The sequence below is a fragment of the Helicoverpa armigera genome, chromosome 6 (genome assembly GCF_030705265.1).
Source record: "Helicoverpa armigera isolate CAAS_96S chromosome 6, ASM3070526v1, whole genome shotgun sequence".
Lineage (NCBI taxonomy): Eukaryota > Metazoa > Arthropoda > Insecta > Lepidoptera > Noctuidae > Helicoverpa > Helicoverpa armigera.
This window is the reverse complement of record NC_087125.1, coordinates 8,447,979-8,470,205: the sequence shown is the minus strand read 5'-3', so window position 1 is coordinate 8,470,205 and position 22,227 is coordinate 8,447,979. Positions and strand designations below refer to the sequence as shown.

The 22,227-nt window shown below is 39.5% G+C and overlaps 3 protein-coding genes across 3 annotated transcripts; 2 read left to right on the top strand and 1 right to left on the bottom strand.

The window, feature by feature from the left end:
- The first annotated feature begins 160 nt into the window (after positions 1-160).
- Positions 161-1,829, top strand: LOC110375438 (calcium load-activated calcium channel). Its single transcript, XM_021333542.3, has 5 exons — positions 161-383; positions 497-574; positions 811-985; positions 1,170-1,310; positions 1,660-1,829. Exons 1-5 carry the CDS (start codon positions 323-325, stop codon positions 1,754-1,756), a joined length of 552 nt encoding a protein of 183 aa, XP_021189217.1. The 5' UTR covers positions 161-322; the 3' UTR covers positions 1,757-1,829.
- Positions 1,830-2,010: 181 nt separating this feature from the next.
- On the bottom strand, positions 2,011-4,413 carry LOC110375437 (FAD-dependent oxidoreductase domain-containing protein 1). The gene is made up of 6 exons (XM_021333541.3): positions 3,967-4,413; positions 3,567-3,870; positions 3,021-3,357; positions 2,713-2,947; positions 2,348-2,462; positions 2,011-2,197 (listed from the first exon to the last, which is right to left on the bottom strand). Exons 1-6 carry the CDS (start codon positions 4,240-4,242, stop codon positions 2,058-2,060), a joined length of 1,407 nt encoding a protein of 468 aa, XP_021189216.3. The 5' UTR covers positions 4,243-4,413; the 3' UTR covers positions 2,011-2,057.
- A 458-nt stretch (positions 4,414-4,871) lies between these two features.
- Positions 4,872-11,354, top strand: LOC110375436 (ATP-dependent RNA helicase DHX33). Its single transcript, XM_049852082.2, has 13 exons — positions 4,872-5,109; positions 5,400-5,661; positions 5,929-6,138; positions 6,225-6,447; positions 6,668-6,852; positions 6,943-7,018; positions 7,152-7,339; positions 7,740-7,913; positions 8,312-8,436; positions 8,547-8,671; positions 9,078-9,242; positions 9,321-9,449; positions 10,173-11,354. Exons 2-13 carry the CDS (start codon positions 5,414-5,416, stop codon positions 10,458-10,460), a joined length of 2,136 nt encoding a protein of 711 aa, XP_049708039.2. The 5' UTR covers positions 4,872-5,109; positions 5,400-5,413; the 3' UTR covers positions 10,461-11,354.
- Positions 11,355-22,227: the final 10,873 nt, after the last annotated feature.

Genomic DNA, 22,227 nt, shown 5'->3' with positions numbered 1-22,227 from the left:
ATTTATTTGACCAAAAATATAAATCTGGGGACATAAGCAAAACAGCAAATAAATAATTTTATTATATGAATTGGCAGCACTGGGGTCCAAATTGACCGAATGATTGTTTTGGTATGAGGAGCATTGAATGGAAGTATGACATAAAAGAAGTGACGTTTCGTTTCTTCATGGCTGCTGTCAAGTTCTGTCAGTTTCAGGGTTCGGCAGATTACGACTAAGTTGGTGGTTATTGTGTGTAATATAAAATAAATGAATTAAATCAGTTGGAGAAGCCTACTGTATCGTGTTTTCATAAAGACTTGTCTATTCAAGCGGCATTACCATGTGGAGTGACTCTTTGCTCATTGTATTTATTTCAATTTGTACGGCTTTTTTAGGAGAAGGTTTGTCTTGTTTCACAGACATCAGTAAAATAAGGCTTAATCGTTAATAAGCTGATGTTCAGTCATGGTTAATCGTAGCTGTGACCCCTAACATTGTATTCACACTGTTTCAGGGCTCACATGGATACTGGTATATAGAACAGAAAAGTACCAAAAACTTAAAGTAGAGGTGGAGCGTCAAAGCAAAAAGCGTAAGTTGACGTTTATAATTAAAATGCTACTCCTACATAATCTTGAAGTTGGGTATGTAGGTAACTCCATCTGAGTACAGTGATGGCCTCTACTGCCATCAGTCTGCCGGGCAGTATCAGAGGCTTCCTTTTCCCGATCCCAAATTTGCAATTATAATCAGAGTGTAGCTGAAGCTATGCAAATGAAACATTTTTGAATGATTTCTCATGTTAATACCATTGTTTATTTTTTGCAGTTGAAAAGAGAAAGGAAGCTCATGGAGACTCTTTGGACAAACAACACAAAAAGAAGATTGAAAGGGAGGAAGAAAGACTTAAAAACAACAACAGAGACCTTTCTTTGGTTAAGATGAAGTCAATGTTTGCCATAGGATTCGCATTTACTGCTCTACTGAGCATGTTTAACAGCATGTAAGATAATAATATATTTATCATAGCTTAATTCAAAAGTATTAAGTATCATGTAGAATTTGCAAAGCCTGCTAAGACCATGTTTGGGCTGCATCAAGGCTAGTTGCCTTCCATGTTAGTAGTAATATAATTTCTGAAAAAGTTAAAGATCTTTTCTACTTATTTTATAAATGTTGCTTTACAGATTTGATGGAAGGGTTGTGGCTAAACTTCCGTTCTACCCGATATCATGGATACAAGGCCTTAGTCACAGGAACCTGCCTGGTGATGATTATTCAGACTGCTCATTTATATTCTTGTACATATTGTGCACAATGAGTATAAGGTAATTTTTATAACATGTGTACTAAGTTAACAGTTGCACCATTTAACAACAATGATAACTATTTTCAGTTGCCAAATCACTGATACTACTGATGGCCAATTTTATATCTGGTTGTAGTTTGATTATTGTCTTAGTTAAATGGTGCAACTCACCCTAAATATGCTTGATCTTTCCCAATTGTCTGCCAGTTTAGCATAATTACTGTTTAATATGAACTTGTGAGGAAATAAAGCTAACCTTTTATGAACTTTAGAACCTGTGTTTGGTTAGTAAACCATTCATGTTACGTGCAATATTTTTATTGCTTTGTCTGTTTCATTATATAATGTGCCCTTTTATTATTTTCCAGGCAAAATATACAGAAGCTATTAGGATTTGCCCCATCCCGTGCTGCATCGAAACAAGGCGGTGCGTTATTCGCAGCTCCACCAGCTCAATTCAAATAATTTTTTGAATCTATTTCAAATAATGTAGAAACTTAAGTGTGAACAATAAATGTTTATTAATTTATTCAAATAATGTCTTCTTAATATTCTAACCTTATAAAAAACTGTTTATTACCTTCACACTGATATGGAGATCAAGAGTGGTCTAGGAAGATGGCTATTTTTATCTGAGTATAGGAAATAGTTTTCTTAGGACATGGGTGATTTCAACATCAGCATCTAGTCCAAGTCCATAAGTTAATGAAACACGGTCCTAAACTTTCAATAATCTATTATAGTTCAATCTTAAGATAACAGGATCTCAATAGACATTAAATTCAACAATTCTCTCACTAAGTAAGTATCTATCAAAGCTAAATCTAGTTAAATCAACAGTTGTGAATTGACTGTCAATGATTAACTCCGTGATTGCCCTTCCAATGCCAGGTGCATGTTGACAACCTGAAAATAAAAATATTATACTGGTTAATTAAATAAACACATAGAACCTGCTGCTAACAAGTTCTTTCTCATTTGAAAGAAAGAATTGATTCTATCGTTCATACGAGGTTAATTTGCTGTCATAATTTAGATTATAATTTATTAACGCACCTAATTTTCCAAATCCAGCTGCAATAAATAAGTTATTGTGGTAAGGATGTGGTCCCACTACGCCATTATTGTCGAAAGTATTGCAGTCGTAAATTTCAGTGTTGAACTTCTCTATCTGAAATATTAATAGACATAATGCTAGGTACACTTAGGTACTCCATTTATAAAAAAATCTTGTTCACAAATACATAACAAATAAACTACTACCTAAGATAATGATTTCATTGACTAACTATTAATATTGTATTTCAATGAAGTTAAAGTGCTTCTTATGATTGTTAAAATAAGTACATAACAGTAAAATGTGAAAATCGGATATTAGATCACCATAATTAGAATATTCTTGATATACATTATCTACTTACTTTAGTTTTGTCACAACTTGGAACACGGTTTAGTAATGACGGCTCAATAATTGATTTGAAGTAATCATTTTGAGATCCGCTTTTAGTTTCCTCTTTAATAAGTGGTAAATTTCCAAACAATAGATTACTTTCTAAGCCATTTCTCATTAACCACAGTCCTGTAGTATCCGTAACCAGAGGAATGTTAAGGCCTATTTCTGATGCCTTGTCTGGAACTGAATATATATCACATTCCCTGCAAGAATTATTACGAATTACAATATGTACTTGTCAATTCTATGTCTTAATTAAAATGAAACTTATCTCACCTACGTTCGATTGTCAGAGGCATACTTAAAATTCCATCTCCAGTCCCGACTTTTGCCAATTTTGATAATTCTCCAGAATTGTGACCAGCGGCTAAGACACAAATAGCAAATTTGATAGCATACTCTTCTCCATCTTCTGTTTTGTATATAACTTTGTTTATTCTCTCATATCCTCCAGGAGTCACACCTTCCATGAGCACATCTTTTTGTTTTTCTAACTCAAAGCCTATTACTTCTCCGTTTACATAAGTGGTTCCAAGATCTCTCGATTTACGTAATGTTGCCATCAATAAGGCCCAAGGATTAAAGGTTCCTTCTGCTTCTAGTGCCATACATCCTGAAAATATATAAGTTAATATTATTTTATCAATGTATTAGATAAGCAGTGTGAGTAGATATTTGAGATTGCTTAGAGGCCACTAGCAGACTATGCTGCATACAACAACAGTTGTTATGAAACAGTCTATAGTCAATATTTACTTTGGCATTAAATGAATATTTATTAATATAACAATTTGTGAAGATTTTTAATGAAGTTAATGTTACCTAATTTAACATCGTCTGTATTGATCCATGGAAACTGGCTTTTTATTTCTGCTGCTGTTAATAAATTATTTCTAACACCAAGTTCATTCAGTTGACTAACATTTTCTTCCAGTTTATGAGCATACTCCTCACTTGCTAAAGTTATTGATCCTGTGGGCATGTATTGAATGTCAACATCCATACCCAAGTGCTCTTTTATGTTTCTCAAGAACTCAGCACTGTATTTGGCTAGATTAATATTTTCAGGCAGGGAAAAGTGCTGAGTCAGTGTCCCTAAGGACACATTATTTTGAGACGATTTATACTGAAATCAATGAAAATATTACTGTAGATAATTAAAACAAAAAACAGTAATTAGTCTTCTGTTCTCAAGCCATTTTAGGACCATAATAATACTTACAGAAAAATCTTTTTCTATAACTACAACTGATAAACCTTCACCGGTCCTCTTTTTCAACCAATAGGCTACTGATGACCCTATGAAGCCTCCTCCAATTATAACTATATCTGAATGCTCTGGATAAAAGTATGGCTTATCTTTGAAACCCATTATTTTAGGCATATCATTTGCTAAAACGTTTAACGTCTTTTTTACAGGGTTATAGGATTTGGAATACTGGCGAACACCGAATATTTTTTGGTTACGGAATACCCCGAGTATTTTTTTGGAAGTCATCTTTGTTTCTTTATTTATAAGATCGTTATGACGAAAAACTCATAAACATATTCACGCTGTTAGCGATTATTACTGCCCACCAGAGCTAGAACAGAAGAAGCAGATTTATAAATTCGCTCAATTTCTCTCTTTGATGACATTATCCACAGCTGATCATCTGACATTCATGCAATGCATGCATTGACATTAATGACATTTTCAATTCAAACACGTGGGGAACACAAACAGCTGAGAACGTGCTGAGAAGGAACTAAAGGTGATATCAGACTCATACATTTTTGTTCATTTACTTACGCCTTTCATCAGTTACTTTTTTCTCAAAATAAAATGTTTGGATACAGTGAACCGATCCAACAATGTTGGATATTAGCGTTATTCGCCATCTTTTATTCAGATACGAGGAAAACCTGAGCGAGTGAAAGAAAAATAACTGAATACGAAAGTTGTGTCTACTCGGATTCAGCACAGCAATTTGATAAATAAACACTTTTGCACGGAAACGAGCACCCGTGAGAATTTAAGAACTCTATGTATGTTTTAGAAAGTTTTAACTACTGGAATATGTTAATGCGACAGGTGTTTTTACATCTGTATTCCTATAATGTATGACTGTGGTCTGTGGTCTTATGTGTTTGTGTCACTGTCACTGTTGAAAAACAAAAAGAAAGATGAAATGTATGGTATGGTTTCTGCACGTGTTCTTCCCCCTTGCCTTGGTGTTATAATTTGTGTTAATTATTGTTTCTTAAAGGTGTAATATACAGAACCATGAAAAGAACTTGTAGAATGGTGTGCCATTCTATCATTGGTCTTTAATATAACGTATTTTGAAAATATGTAAAAAGCGATATTATTTTCCCAAGCAAGGTAATATTCATCAATTCAATCAGTAATTTAAGTTTTATAAGTAACATTAATTATCTAGTAAAGAAAGACACTGGTTTTATTGAGGCTATCACAGCAATGGACAACTGTTTATGAATAAATTTTTCTATGTTCAAATGTTCTTGTTCTGATTACCATGAAGTAAGAAGCTAATAGGTCTGATCTGTCAAGTCACTCACACTACAAGAGATTACTGCTAGTAGCAGCATGACATATAAATGGCACTAACAGAATGTAGTTTATGTATTTTATAGTAAACACATTCTTTCCAGACACACTCGTAAAAATGGACTCAAAATATGCTTCTGTTGGCATGGGAAATAGTGTGAAATCCAATGGCTTGAAAAGAAAACATGCTGTTGAAAACATAAAAGTGAAGAAGATTAAGTTGTCTAACAATGTCAGCACAACAAACAATATAAAAGTTGAAACAAATGGCCGTAATAATGTTCAAGAAGATAAGGTTGTCAATGAGCCTGCACAGGATTTACAAGAGGCGAGGCGGCAATTGCCTGTGTACATGGTTCGGAACAGGTATTTGCTATTTCAAATTACTTATTTAATCTCAGCTTTATTACTTACATATTAATAAATGTATTATATATCACTAGCCACAGAGCATCTTGGCCAGATGATTGTGGCAGTGCTCGTCTATGCGGTTATTAGTGCGGCAAGAACTTTCTTTTGTGGCTGAAAAAGTATAATAAATGTATAACTCATAGTAAAATTTTGGTGTTAAAACAATGTACTATGATAGTACTTTTTGTAATATCTCTAATGTCAATGAACAATTGTTTTCAGACTTCTCGAAGAGATAAAGAAAAATGACACAATGATTTTAATTGGTGAGACTGGTAGTGGTAAAACTACACAGATCCCCCAGTTAATTCATGAACAGCGTCTGGAGGGCCATGGTGCTATTGCAGTGACCCAGCCTCGCAGAGTGGCTGCTATCACAATAGCACTTAGAGTTGCCGCTGAAATGAACACTGAGATTGGATCCATTGTTGGGTAAAGAATCTGAATTCTGACTTTTAGATAATTAATTCAGTAATTATTGGTTGTTTTTACTGATTTTTATTGACTTTTATTTACAGGTATTCTGTAAGGTTTGAAGATGTGACTAGTCCGAGAACCAAAGTAAAGTACTTAACAGATGGTATGTTGCTCAGAGAGGCAATATTAGATCCCTTGCTCAAGAAATACTCTGTAGTCGTGTTGGATGAAGCACATGAGCGTACTGTGAGCACAGATGTACTGTTTGGCATTGTCAAACTAGCACAGAGAGATAGAAATGAACAGAAGTTAAATCCCTTAAAGGTAATTCTTCCCTTATTAGTATAGTAATAAATATAGCGTGCTCCCTGAAGTTTCACCTGTTTCCCAAAGATGCTACTTCATACAAATTTTATTTAAATTATTTCAGTATTGGCATGAAATCATGACACAGTTTCTTTTATATTTACAATATTATGTTTAGCAAGTATTATTGTACTTGTATCACAGTCATCCACTATATTACAACCTTTTCTTCTTTCAGGTAATCATAATGTCTGCCACTATGGATGTTGACTCCTTTAGAAAATATTTCCAAAATTGTCCAGTAATATATTTGGAAGGCAGAACATTTCCAGTTACCATTTATCATTCAAAGAAGAAACAAGAGGATTATCAGTATGCTGCAGTGTGTACGATATTCCAACTTCATGCTACTACTCCTGCTAAGTAAGAGAGAAACATACTTTTATACCACTGTATGTAGTTAATACACCCATTACAAGAAATTTCCTAAACATTATTTGTAATATTTTCCAGCCACGATTTTCTCGTATTTCTAACGGGACAAGAAGAAATTGAGACGGTCATGTACAATATCAAACAGATAGCAAAGGTAATAATATATTTATTAAATTATATGTATAAAGTTTTAAAAATCTCTAGTGTAGTAATGAATATCATAATTTTGAACAATTTGCAGTATAATTACCATTGTATTCGCTTTTATGCTAGATCGAACATTCCAGGAAGCTACAGGTCCCCCTATTAGGGTATGTCCCCTGTACGCAGGGCTCCCGCCCGCCAAGCAGCTGCAGGTGTGGCGGGAAGCGCCGCCCGGCACTCGCAAGATCATACTGGCCACTAACATAGCTGAGGCTTCTGTCACTATCCCTCGCATCAAGTGCGTCATCGACACTGGCGTTGTGAAAGAAAGGTATGTTTAGTAAGTAGCAACTGGTTTGTAAAAAATCATGAGTGGACAAGTACAAACACTGTTTATAATGGTTAAGGATGAACCTAAAATTATCCAGCCAGTTCATGATTTTGAATTTAGTATAGAGCATTCCTTATTTAGCATGCCTTACTGAAACAAAAAACTGTTACATGTTGAAAGTTCAAAGTTTGAGTCATAAAATTATTGATGATCATCATAAATATATCCGCCATTTAGTTAGGGTATGGCAATTAAATTTGGGGTTGGTTCAGCATGTTTTCTCCTTCCATACTCTGCTGTCATCTCACAATTAAGATTCGTTTTAACCATATTTGTATTTATTATTTTTGCTCGCGTTGGTCTCGAGTTCATTCGCTCATATTACTTGTTCACTTGCCAGGTCGTGGTCTGGCGGCACGGGCGCGGAGCGGCTGCGCGTGTGCGCGACGTCGCAGGCGGCGGGCTGGCAGCGCGCCGGCCGCGCGGGACGCACGCAGCCCGGCGCCGCGTACCGGCTGTATACCGCCGACGACTTCCGCGCCCGCCCCCACCATCACACGCCAGAGATACTTAGGTAACAAGTGACGTGTATTCTGAATTTTATTTATTGTCTTTGTTCCTACACATTCGTCTGACAACATTTTTGAAACATTACTCAAGTACCTTTTCTTTCTTTTATTAGTCACGATATAGGCAATAGCAAACTCAAATTCGTGAGTAACTCACAATTTGAATTACTCACGAATATAAAGTAGTGATAAAAATAATTAAATAAGTCTGATGGGTTCAATGGGATCAGATAGGCAGTCAGTCCATCTAAAACACTGGTAGGTACTCAGCTGCTTTTGATGAGACTTGAAGCTATATTTGATAAAAGGTTATGTTGATGAGGATGATTTAACTTATTAAATTCCTACGTTCTCTCCCTACAAACTATTACTAGGTCGTTTATCTTACTGACTTCCATTCCAGGTGTCCGTTATCATCGACCCTGTTGCTGCTGATAGCGGCGGGTGCAGAGCCCAGTACTTTCCCACTGATTGACACGCCGCCACCAGAGTCTGTCAAAGCTTCGCTGTCCATACTTAAGGAATTAGGTAATAATCAATAATAGGTGTGAAAAAGACTAGTCTTGTTCAAATTTTTTGCTATGTAATACAGATCTAAAATATGACACTGATATCTGGATATTTTATGGTTATTTCAGGAGCTATTGACAATGAGAACAACCCTAAACTGACCGTTATTGGGAAGAAGATGTCAACATTTCCAATAGAGCCTAAATATTCAAAGGTTCTGTTGAGTGCGCCGGAATATAATTGTTTGGAGGAGGTATGTACCCCAGAAAATGTAAGAAGTACTCAAAAATGTATGGGAACATGAATGTGGAAACAATTCAGACATATGTGCACACGAAGAATGCAATCCTTATGTACACACTTTGGTACTCCTTCTATGTAGTACACCTATGTACTCCCTTAGATACTCTCTTATGTCCTCTTTCATGTATTCCTCCTATTTAATCAGTTATACATATAGTTTCCCTATTTACTTCCTGTTGTAGATCACTACAACAGGAAGTAAGGCTATCAAGCCTTATTATATATCGTTGTCTCGAAAACAATTAAGACTGAATTTTCTGCCACATCTGATTGATGTGCCCACAACCTTTGTTACGGACTGGATGCACCCTTGATAAATAAAGATACATAATTTATATTTGTTATTTACATTCCAGGCACTAAGTTTAATATCGGTGTTATCCAGTGAAAACGTGTTCCATACACCAATGCATAAAAGGGAAGAAGCTTTTAAAGTGAAACAGAAGTTCCTGTCACCTTTAGGAGACCACATCACCCTACTCAATGTGTTCAAAGCTTTTTGTAAAGCACCTTTGAAAAAGGTAAAAACCTATGGCCATATAAAATTCTTCTAATTTTGCCCAATTGAACATTATTTAAAATGGTGTGTATTTTTCCAGCAATGGTGTAAAGAAAATTATTTGAACCACAAGAACTTGACGTATGCGTGCGAGGTGCGTCAACAGCTGCTTGCGATTTGTCAGAAACTTAACATGACCGTGTCTAGTTGTGGTCAGGCTTACGATCAGGTAATTGGTGTTTTATATTTATAGATTACAATGAATATATCTTAGACACCAATGGCTGATAAAAAGGTGAAGGAAAACATCTCGAGGAAACCTGGTCTATATAGTCTGAAGTCACCAACCCGCATTGAGCAAGTGTGGTGATTTATGCTCTGTCCTTCTCCGTATGAGAGGAGGCCTGTGCTCAGGAGTGGGACGATAAAAAGTTTGTAACGTAAGGGTGCGTCCACATCTGGCGAATGCGCCGCGAATGCGCAGCACGCGAGCCGATCGCGAGCTGCGCGCGTGCACTTTTGTTCGTGCGCCGCTTCTGCTTGGCCCGCGCGCAGCTCGCGCGCGACCTAAGCGCCGCACGCGAGCGGCGCGCAGGCGGCGCGCGACGTCTGCCATCTTCGATAGTACTGAGCCAATATACGGAACTGTAAGGGCGAGAACTGATTGCGCGCAGATCGCGCGCCGCTTGCGCGCTCTATACGAGCCTTGCGTGAGTTGCGCTAAAGAGGCGCACCGAACTATTGCAGTGACTGCACGCGCGCAGCTCGCGGACAGCTCGCGATCGGCTCGCGTGCTGCGCATTCGCCAAATGTGGACGCACCCTAACGTACGTGAAAAGCTAAAGTATTATGCATACCTATATCGTGATTTTGACTAAACTTCTCAAGGATAAAATACAGACAAATAATTTGATTAAAATCTAAAATGTAAACTTTCCTATTACAATTTCAGCTACTGAAATGTCTGCTATGCGGTCTATTCACGAACTGCGCCTGGCAGCGCGGCGTGGGTGGGGCGGGCGGGGCGGGGGCGGGGCGGTACGTGACGGCGGCGGGGGCGGCTGCGGCACTGCACCCCGCCAGCGCGCTGCACGCAGTCCGACCTGCCCCCCCCGCGCTCCTGTACACCGAGCTGCTCAGCACCAGCCGCACCTACATGCTCACGGTCTCCGCCATACAGCCGCAGTGGCTGCATCAAGTCGCCCCAGAGTATGCGCGCCGATGCCGAGCCAGTCGGTGACGGCGATTCAATATATTCTTAACACGCGCCTCTCGGTGACGACGATTCAGTATATTTTTAACAGTTATTGTCAATCACTTCTAAAGCCATTTGAAGCTTCGCATGTGTGACGAAGTGTTTTGTTCAGACATTTTGACCATCGTGGAGTCGCATAGCCAACTTCGGACAATAACACCTCACGACCAGAACTTTACATTTCTATCAGGAGATTCGTAATAGCAATTCACCAGTAATATTTACTGTACTTTACTATACCTACTCTTATTGTGAGCATGAACGAAATCATTCGTCCGAGGCGGTTTTTCTGCCAGTGAGTGCGATATTCGCGTTCCTCGCTTTAAATTCTTCTCGCTAAGAGTGAAGATTATGCCGCTATAGTACATAACCAGCTCATTTTGAGTTATGATGCATTTTTTTTTAATTTTGTGAACTAGTTATAATTGTCTTAGAATATTCGTTTAATGTTGTGCAAGTAAACGATATAAAGTAAGCTTTGTTATATTTAGCAATATTGTGTGATATAAGAATAATTTAGTTTTAGGATCTATTGTTTTATTGTAAGAAGCATGGGTAGGTAAATACATAAATCCACCTTTAAACAACATTTTAATCAATGACAGTCGACAATCTTCTTAGCACACGTTACCGTAATAAATTTTGAATAATCTTTACTGATTTTATTGACTTAAAATTACATTATGTTAGTATAAAAAAAAGCGTTTATAAAGTTACGTTGAATAATGTGAAGCTAGATGTCTTACATCAGCCATTATTCTATTGAATTGTTGTTAGATAATTACCTGGTGCTAAATACGAGGTTTAGAATATAAACACTTGATGTTAAAACATGAAAATGTAAATAGGTGTAACATATTAAATAAACTTTTACCAAAACTAATGTATTTCATTAATGGGTAAGGCTAATATTTATCCTAACCAATATTATAAATGCGAAAGTCTGGAACTCTCTTTCTGTCCGTTACGCTTTCACGTGTAAACCACAGAACTGATTTTAATAAAATTTGGTATAGGGATAGAGTTGACATTGAGAAAGAACATGGGATAGTTTTTATCCCGGACTTTTGAAGAGTCCTCTTGGAAACGCGATATAACAGAACTCGACGCGGGCGAAGCCCCGGGTGGAACTCTAGTTATCAATAAATCCGTAATCAAATCCCCTTTTTCCATAAACGCATTACGTACTTGTCTGAGGCCCAAGTTCATTGACAACATCGAAAGATGAAAGGATGAAAGGATTAACGAATCAACACCGGGGTGCAGTTGCAGTAGGTACCTATCCTTCAGTACCTACCAGTTTGGATCCTACCAAACATTGTTGTTTACCGTATTTAATTAATGTGATTTGATTACTTAGCACTATAAAAGGGTTCATTATGTTAGAAGCATTTATTGTTCCCATCGCATCCTGACTCCTGTAAACATTGTACCTAACTACTGCGCAGATCGCGTTCAACTTCGTGCCTCCATTTTGCAGATCTGATTTACATACTAACAGATCAGAATGTTGCAGTCAGATTGAAATGAGATCGTAAAGGAGATTACTTTTATGGTTCCCGTTCCATATTCTCGAATGCTGTGTAAAAAGTTTCCATTTCAGCTTCTAATTAAAATAGCTCGCTGCCAAATTTAATTTCCTCGCGCACTCCTTTAAAATTTATTCTGTAATAAGCAGCATTGGAAGTCGTAAAAAAAGGATCCAAGAGAGAACTGAGGACATTCCCCTCATTAAAATGATTCCAGCTGGAAGCGGAACAATGTTAATTCGATAATTATGCAAATTTCAGAAATAATTCATTATGACGTACAGTAGGTGCGTAGTTAATGGAGTCAGCTGTTCCTCGGGAAGGAGGTAAGGTATGTACCTAGATAGTTACCTATTATACCTATTGATATCTAGAAATAAGCATTATGTAGATATATGTAATATCGACACAGTATCATCGTTCGTGAGGTGCTTATACAGGGCCGGATCCAGTCCTCAAATGTCCAGTGGAGAAACGCCCATCACCTCTTTTCTTCCAAAATGGTTGGAAAACATACGCAAAAGGAGAGTGTCGCTTTATTTCATGTGTGTTTAAAGCTTCCTTGGAACTAATTAAGGTTTATAACTTTAGTTTTTTTCGGAATGTAAAGGAATAAAGTTCCAATACCTCGTTGGTACTACAATAATAGTGAGACCTAATTAGGACTAAGTACCAGTACCGTCAACAAAACATTTAAAACAAGCAAGCATCAACTAATTTAAAACTCCTTGTTTTTGCGACTATCCGTCTTGTTGGTTCTTGTGTTCTTGTAGGGCGTTGCTAGAAGAAAAAGTTTTCCACAAACCGTTCTTAGCGGTCCTGATGATACGTATCTGGAATAAGCAGGTCGACTCCAGAAGTTGTGCACCGTGCACGCCGTGACAGTCTAAGATTTATATTACTGCGTAACACACGCAGTCAAAAGCTGTGGGTATAGATTCAGTGGCGGCCCTAGGGGTGTGCGAACTGTGCCTTCGCACAGGGCCTCGCGCTTGGGGGGGCCTCGCGCTACAACCCACACTCATATAAAAAAAATATAATTAAAAAATACATATATATCTGGTCCAAGAAATAAAATATTTTTCTTTATTTATTTCTCATTCTGCGTTTACTTTTTGAGTTCTCAATTTAACAAAAAAATTGGAACACCAACGTAACAAAAACAACTGGCTCTCGATCCAGTCACGGATTCTTTTTATATATGCTTAATTCCGAGTTTAATTTGAGTCCTTAAACAAACAATTTAAAAAAATTCGCGCTCGCTACGCTCGCGGCTGTTCACTTGTTAGTACAGTTCATTCTAACATGATTAGAGTACTTTTATGTCCCAAAACTCAAAAATTTTCGCGCTCGCTACGCTCACGGCTGTTCGCTTGACAGTATCGTTCATTCTAACATGATTAGAGTACTTTTATGTCCCAAAACTCAAAAATTTTCGCGCTCGCTACGCTCACGGCTGTTCGCTTGTCAGTATCGTTCATTCTAACATGATTAGAGTACTTTTATGTCCCAAAACTCAAAAATTTTCGCGCTCGCTACGCTCGCGGCTGTTTGCTTGTCGGTACCGTTCATTCTAACATGATTAGAGTACTTTTATGTCCCAAAACTCAAAACTGCGGGTGCTTTATTTTGCACTTCTTTTCTTTTTTTCATCCTTTTTTAGCCGAACCTAGAAGGTAGCGCCGCTTGTAAGTTCTTTTATTAACAAGAAAATAACTCCTAGCTCACAACAGACTTTTCACGTAGGACAAAGGGCCTCGCATAGACCTGCCGCACGTAGCCTCGCAATGGCTAGGGCCGCCGCTGTATAGATTAAATGTAACTAATTATGTACGTTTATGTACTTAAGTATAGAAGAGTTTAAATTAAGTTCTTCAAAGTGTATTACAACTTGGAATGAAAAGGAACGGTCTACATTTTCTTTACACATAACTCTTTATCGAGAGTCTGTCGTACATACGTACATGTCTAGCATGTACCATTAGTAGGTGCAAACGCTGCGGTCCCATGCCCGCTGCGGCTAATGGAACTTTGGAATGGATGCCGTCGTCGATAACGTTCTCCCTCGTGTCTGGTTTTTGTGTTTTTAGCGCTAATTGCCTAACTTTCTTATAATAAATTACTTGCTTTTGATAAGTCATCAATTATCACGGGCCTTGTAATGAATCTGACCTATTTACTAGATTATAATTTATGCTTGTTCGTATGTAGTTACCATCAATTTTCGTAATTTTCCATTGAATTTTAGTAGGTATACTAGGTATTTGTCAGGTTTTATGATAAAATGAGATGAGCTCATGCCGATGTATGAATAAATAATAAAGTAATCTTTAACATGTTAGCGGCTCGATCGCTGTTTGTTAGTTGAAGATGATAACAGAATATAAGATGAGTAGGTAGGGCCACGTGCTCGTGTTATATTGGCACTCGTGCGTACTGGTACAAATTGTATAAAAGCTTTGGCGAGCAAATGGAGTAGGCATAGATATTTCCACAACAGTTACCTCGGAAGGGTCCGCTGTCTCTGGGGACGGTGTTTGGACCGCGCTACTCCACAAGGATCTCGTTACGTGTATCGTTTCAACATAGCCATGTCTATATTTCTTACTTTGTTGTGGTTAGTGGGTTATCATTCGAACAGCTTTTGATAAAATCAGAAATAAATACAAGCAATAAAATAAACTGTAAAGATTTTCAAATAGGTTGTATTTTCACATAAAAATCATCCTCAGACTACTTGACGTAGGTATTTTTTCTTTTCTATTCTGTAGTTACTTTGTCTGAAATTGATGAGAGGAATGAAAACTTAAATATTAAATAGTTGGCAGTAACGCGCTTTGCTACAGTTAAAACTCGCGGCGAGAGTTAAAATTCTTAAACACTCATTCATATTTCACAACATTAAAAAATGAGCTTATTTTCATTTCCATGTGTCGAATTATAAATTCAACTGCATCGCACGTTGAAACTTACATTTACCTGTGAAGCATGTGGTACGTAGAGTACCGTGTGTTAATAATGGGGTTTGTTTTTCACTGTGGTTCCGTCGACAGCAGCTTTAATTCGAGTTTAATTAAAATTCGCCCGCTATAAATTACCTTCTTCCGGACAAGTTGCGTTTCACAATACGCGAGCATATCGTCATTTGTTTTGTCAGTGACGTATTTTGTAGACTATAATAATGTAAATATAAAAATACGTGTTCTGTGTTCTACATTATAAAAGCTACCCATAGTTTCGAATTTTGAATATCTTCTATGTAGGTATGAGTACAAGTAACTATTCATATTTATTACGCGAACGTTTATTTAGAATACTATAAAATGTCAGTGTCGCGGAATATCGACATAAACCCAAGGGAAATAACGAAACAGCTTGCAATGGAATTGTAAACGTACGTACATAAGTGCCAACAAAATTTTATCTGAAAGACACTTTTCAAATCTAGTCGTGTGTTGTGCGTCTCCAGTCAGCACGCTCGTTGTGAATACTATAGAAATTCGTTTACAAGCTAAAAGCTTTCCATTTGGTGGGTAAAATGCTATAGGTAGCTATGACGTTAGGCGTCGTCCTGTTCTGACTACATTTTCCTCACTATTAGTGTTTCAAGCTTTTAAGCGTCTATTAATAGGTAGCAGTAGGTAGGTATTATCAACGAATATGTGTGACTTTGTTCATTACGTAAGTTTTTTGGGTGCTGTCATTTTAAGCACGAAGAGCAAACCAACTAAGAAAAGGAAAACTTTTATAACTGTAACAAATATATTTTCAACGTTCCGCTTTATAGAGTTGAGATCAAAAGAATCTGCTGTAGACTGTAGTGGCTCTTTGTGGCGACTCTTCGGCCGGATCTCATGCATAGGCCGCGACTTGTAGTTCATCACACCTCGTAGCTAAAATTATGATTTAGGTAAAATAAAATGAATTTTCCCGAAGAATAAGAACGTAGTTTTAATGACCCAATATAATTAGAAAAGCAACAGCGATTTATTATCAAAGAAATCTTTACAACTTTCTATTTTAATCAATTTTCCTAAATGGTCGTTCATTAAGTTCCATGCTCTAACTGAACATTAATTTCTTTCGTCTCGAGTCGTCGTAGTTTCGTCGTTCGAGTAGCGCGGCGGTCACCGCCGGCGCCGGACGTGTGCGAGAGCAGGCTCTCCACAGTACCTGGCGTGTCCGCTGGAGGGCGCCACAGTGTCGTGCACAGTGCCGAGCACGGCGGCGAGCGTCGTCAGTAGCGCGGCGGCTACCGTCGGCGCGGGCGCTTGGTAACAACATCTCCCAAGCCTGATCGGAAATCCCCCGAAATTGTGTCTTGGCTAAATAGCAGACCACCACTGGTGGCAAGACACCGAGGCATCGCAGGAAGGCCTAGAGGCAGCGATAGGGATCGTGTTTATCGTATGTCAAACTGCTGCATCTAACATCTCTCCGATCGTAGCGGTTCACCGTTCCATCAGATAAAGGGATGTTAGACGAGAGAGTGCTCTTGCGTTTGCGCGTATGTTTGAGCACTATAATATATCCTGCGCATCTGACTGCTTCCGTATAATGGACCCCGATTTGGCGAAGACTAGTGGCGATAGGTTGAGGTAGAGAGGTTCGGGCTGATGCAACCTGAGCTTTGTCTGAGACCTGCACACTAGCGGCTCTGGGGGTGTGAGTACATGCCGTGGTCGTTTTCTCTTTGAGCTGGGGGGACAGAGGGAATCCGGCAGCACCCAGAGCGACAAAGCAGCCCTTTTTAGGGGAGCACTGCTTTCCTTGCTCAGCCTGGGAGGGGGCTAGAAAAGGTGCCCTAAAAAAATGCTCACCCCAAACACTCTTTGGATAGCAGTAACCACGGCTGCTTCCGCATCTTTTTATTCGTGGTCGACGCAATAGTAATAAACTTAAAACACCTTTACTGACTTTTGGTGCATGGAATGTTCGCACCCTTCTCGACCGGGAGACAAACGCCTGCCCAGAACGAAAACGGCCATAGTTGCTCGAGAACTCCGCCGCTACAACATTGATATAGCTGCTGTAAGCGAAACCCACCTTGCCGATGAGGGCGAGCTAGTCGAGCATGGCGGTGGCTACACTTTCTACTGGAAGGGCACTGCTGCAACAGAACCAAGAAGGTCGGGAGTTGGTTTTGTGATCAAGAATAGTCTTGTGAAGACACTTCAAGAATGTCCAATCCACATCTCGGACCGTATAACCACATTGCGCCTTCACTTAGACGGTGACAATTTCTTTAATGTTATCAGTGTCTATGCACCGACGCTAGGTAGTTCTGACGACATCAAGGATAAATTTTATGAAGAACTTACACAATGTCTCCATAAAATACCGAACAGAGAAAAGATTCTCTTGTTAGGGGACTTCAATGCTAGAGTTGGTCGAGATTATGAAGCGTGGCCTAAAGTTTTGGGTAGACATGGGGTAGGCAACATCAACTCTAATGGCCAGTTGCTGCTTAGTTTATGTGCTCAATTCCAACTTGCAATCACAAACACCATGTTTCGCCTTGCTGCTAAGCACAAAACTACGTGGATGCATCCACGATCTAAGCACTGGCACCTCATTGACTATGCCATCACGAGGCAGCGAGACATCTCTCAGGTCCTAGTCACTCGTGTTATGCGCGGTGCTCATTGCTGGACGGACCATAGACTAATTGTCACCAAACTGCGTCTTTGCCTTCGGCGACCATTCAGGGCTAGCAGGAAAAAGCCTCAAAACATAAACATTGAGAAACTGAAACATCCGGGACCCCGAAGCAAATACGCTGAAACGCTGGCATGTGATATACACTCTCATCAAAATACCGGTGATATTGATGCAGACTGGAACGCTTTATCGTCGTCCATTCTTGACGTAGCCATTAACACCATAGGTCTAAAAAATAAACCCAAGCAAGACTGGTTTGATGAGAACGACGAAGTTCTTTCTAATGCTATTGCCAAACACCGAGAACTTCTCAAGCGCAGTAATAACAGCGCACTTATAAGAGAGAGTGATCGTGAGTTGCGTAAACTCACGAGACACACTAAAGATAAATGGTGGCAAGACAAGGCTCAATACATCCAGTGGCTTGCTGATAGTAATCAGCTCGGTGATTTCTATAGCGAAATTCGCAATCTCCTGGGTACCACCAACTTCATAAAGGTACCACTGAAGTCGCTAGATGGTAAAAGTCTGCTGAAAAGCAAAAATGAAGTGTTAGATCGTTGGGCAGAACACTTCAATAAGCTACTTAATGTAGATCAAACAGCTGATCTACACTACATAGACAGTTTGCCTCAACTTCAAATAGCAGAAGAATTGGATGATGCCTTGTCTAAACATGAGGTGCTTTGTGCCATCAAACAACAGCAAAATCAGCGTGCGGTTGGCCTAGACCTTATACCAGGTGAACTTCTGAAGTACGGCGGCGAGGAACTGCATTCGCGCGTCTGGGAAATGTTTGTGCTTATGTGGGAGAAAGAACAAGTTCCTGAAACTTTTAAGTTATCACGCGTCAGGGCTCTCTATAAGAACAAAGGCGACTGGTCGGAATGTGGTTCTTACCGCGGTATTTCACTGCTCTCTGTCTCTGGAAAAGTCTTCGCCAGAGTACTTCTGAACCGCCTCAGGAACCTCTCTGAAAAGATTCTGCCGGAAACCCAATTTGGTTTCAGACCAGACAGAGGAACTTGTGAGGCAATATTCGCAGTTCGTCAACTCCAGGAAAAAAGTAGAGAGCAGGGACAGCACTTGTATCTCTGCTTTATTGATCTGGAAAAAGCCTTTGACTGCGTCCCTCGCGAGGCCCTCTGGAAGGTACTGAGAAAGTTGGGGTGTACAGAGAAGTTCATAAGACTCCTGCGACTCCTGCACGATGATATGAAATGTTGTGTAGCGGTTGAGGATGACCAATCGAGCTTCTTCTCCGTCACCTGTGGAGTGAAGCAAGGTTGTGTCCTGGCTCCCACATTGTTTGCATTATATTTCGCAGTTGTAGTCCGGGAAGTATTGACTTCTTCTCCTGAAGGAGTTCGTATTCGTTATCGGACTGACGGCAAACTTTTCAATCTGAATAGACTCAAGGCGACCACAAAGGTGTCCCATGCACATATACAGGACATTATGTATGCAGATGACCTCTGTTTCGTGGCTGAATCCCCTGAAGTCCTGCAACAGCTAGTCACGAACCTTCACAAGCAGTGCTGTACATTTGGTCTAAAAATCAGCATCAAAAAGACAGAAGTGATGTCTTTAGACAATCACGGAGGTCAAGAACTGACCATTATGCTTGGTGAAGATGTGCTGAAGCAGGTCGATAAATTTCGATATTTGGGGAGCATTATAACATCAAAGTGCGACCTTGACGCCGAAATCAATAGCAGAATTGGTGCTGCAGCCGCTGCTTTCGGCAAATTCGACAAGAAGGTCTTCAGCTCCCATGACCTAAAGATATCCACAAAGGTTTCTGTGTATATGGCAGTTGTGTTGCCTTGTATACTCTACTCAGCGGAAACATGGACACCGTACCGACGCCACATCAAGCAACTAGACCGCTTCCACCTCAAATGTCTGCGCAAAATATTAAATATCCGTTGGTTTGATCGTGTGCGTAACACAGAAGTGTTGAGGAAAGCCAATGTAGGTGGCATTGAAGCATACCTCATGAGGAGACAGCTTCGTTGGTGCGGGCATGTACTGCGCATGCCGGATACTAGAGTGGCCAAGCGCATCCTCTACTCCGAGTTGCAGGAGGGCAAGCGGAAACGTGGCGGACAGCTGCTGCGATACAAGGATGTGCTGAAGCGCCACATGAAAAGCTGTTCCATTGAACCATCTCAGTGGGAGAATCTGGCATCCAACCGCAGAGACTGGAGAAGCCGCGTTAAAGCCAAAGTCTTTGACTTTGAAGCACGCCGGCTTTCTGAGTTGGATACCAAACGAGATGAGTTGAAAGCTCGACCACCTGTAGCTATCAACTACAACTTTGTGGCTGGTACCCTGACATGTCCGCAGTGTGCGCGGACTTTCACGCACAAAATTGGATACTCCAGCCACATGAGAGCACACGCACGCCATTAGGGTCGAAGTGGTCGCCGTTGCCGAAATCGGCGTGGAAGATTATTATTTATTAAAATTTCTTTCGTCTCCGAAAACCTATTGTTTCGAAAAATCTCATTACAGTCTCTACTAAAATAGTCCCCACGGGTATGCTACGGCGCAAAGTAATCAAATCGTTAGACATTTATATAGATATTTAAAATATCTTTTAACCAATGACGCGAAAAATGGCCGCTATAGAACGCTGTGAAAGTGCTTATTTGCATCCAGATGAGAGAACGAGGAAAAATGAAGTGTTGAAAATGAAGCGACCCAAATTGTTAAGTTAATTGCGAATTCATTTTAATGAATAGTACTTAGCATAATTTTTCATAGTGCTAATTCCCTAAAGTATTGATTTACCTTACTGCCACGCCGCCGTAAAATTCAAAGAACATAATTTGATAGCCGCGGTGCTTCCCATTTGTGCCTATTCATTATATTGTGTCACATAAATCATTATGTCATAATGATTTAGAGAAAGGAAAAGTAAGGAATTGTGCGAAAGATCAAATTGTCAGCAAAGGGTTTGAAGTTGAAATATTTACTGAGAATCGTTGTTGAAGGTTTTTTATACATAGTAATGTTACCGTTGCTGGTCATTAGAGCAAGACCTCTATTAAATTCAAGTAGAGGTCCTCTATTACCTGATTGGGGCATCCATCTGTACTGGCAGGAAGTCTGAGGAAGTCCTCCTTTTGCCGAGGTGAGAGTGGGCTAGTGGATCTGGCAACTTTTCTCCGAAACGATACTGCAATGGCTCTTTGATTGGACGCTTCCTTCCGAAGCCTTCAGACACCTATAGTACCTGTCCCCTACATTGTATCTCAATAGAACTGATAAACTGTTTCGTATTTTGTAACGTATGTACATATATTTTATTGCGCCATGTATATAAATTTTCATATTTTATTTAGGAGATTTACTGTTGCTATGGCGTCACGTTCTATTTCCAGATTCATTTGTTGGTTCTGGATTTTCTGTTCGGAGTTTTTAATAGCAGTAAGTCTTAATTTTCTTATGAATTATTTTTTTAAACTCAATGAATTGAGGTAAAATAATTTATTTTATGGAAAGCTCTCGGAGAATATCTAAGCACAAGCTGGTATAGTCCGAGATCTTACTGTGGCAACCACAAAGAGGCGTAACCTATCTATCTTTGTAGACAGTGGGTTTATTTCTCTGCCGATCTAGATTTACTATTGAACTGATTGTGTTCCGACGTGGTCAGCTAAGTCCAGCCACTCACTGGGCTCGGTGGTACGATTACATCCCAAACATAAAAAAGTATCTACAATATTGGTATTCGCTGGCTTCCTATGTTGCATTTCAAACTTCATATTGCTTCTTCATATACCTACAGTATTCCTGAACTAAATTGAATTTGGAATTTCAGGAGAATGGTTAACATAGAGGACACACATGTCCTGCAAGTAATCGCCGCAGCAGCAGGACGAACGAATTTGGCAGTGTACCAGATTCGGCTCTACGCGAACCAGCTAGATCAGAAGTCGTTACTATTGAAAATGCACATTTAATCGAGATTGGTTTGAGAAACCCAACTTTTTATTTGCGAAAGTAGACCGTTGCAAATGAAAATTATTTTGCCCCTGTTTTTGTTGCAACTTATAGAAAAAGGATAGGAAGTAGGTACAGCTATCTCGTGGAGTAAACTAGCGGTGTAATGGGTATCTACTGCAGTTTCCACACGTTTGGTTGAATGGCAAAAAGTTTTCAGCACGTTGTTTTGTGGACTATTTATTATTGTAGGGCACGAGAGTGCAATCCATATATCGTGGGAGTACTGAACATCTACAGAGTGGTCATAAATGGATGCCATTCCATTAAATTTACATTACAACAGTCCTTTCCTCTGTAATATTTACACTGTAATAAAAACGTCTAAGAATTTTTACTCTCAAATTGCGGTACTTCTATTGAATCATCGCACCCCAAGGAACAAGTAGGTAATTTACGCGTACATTACCGTTATATAATGGCATAAACGGATTTACTCGCAGGTGAAGGCATAAAGGTATTTGTCGCGTCTCGGATGCGGGGCGGCACGGCGCGGAGCGGGGCCGCGCGGTGCGGCGGACGCACGGCGCGGCGCGGGCGAGGAGACAATC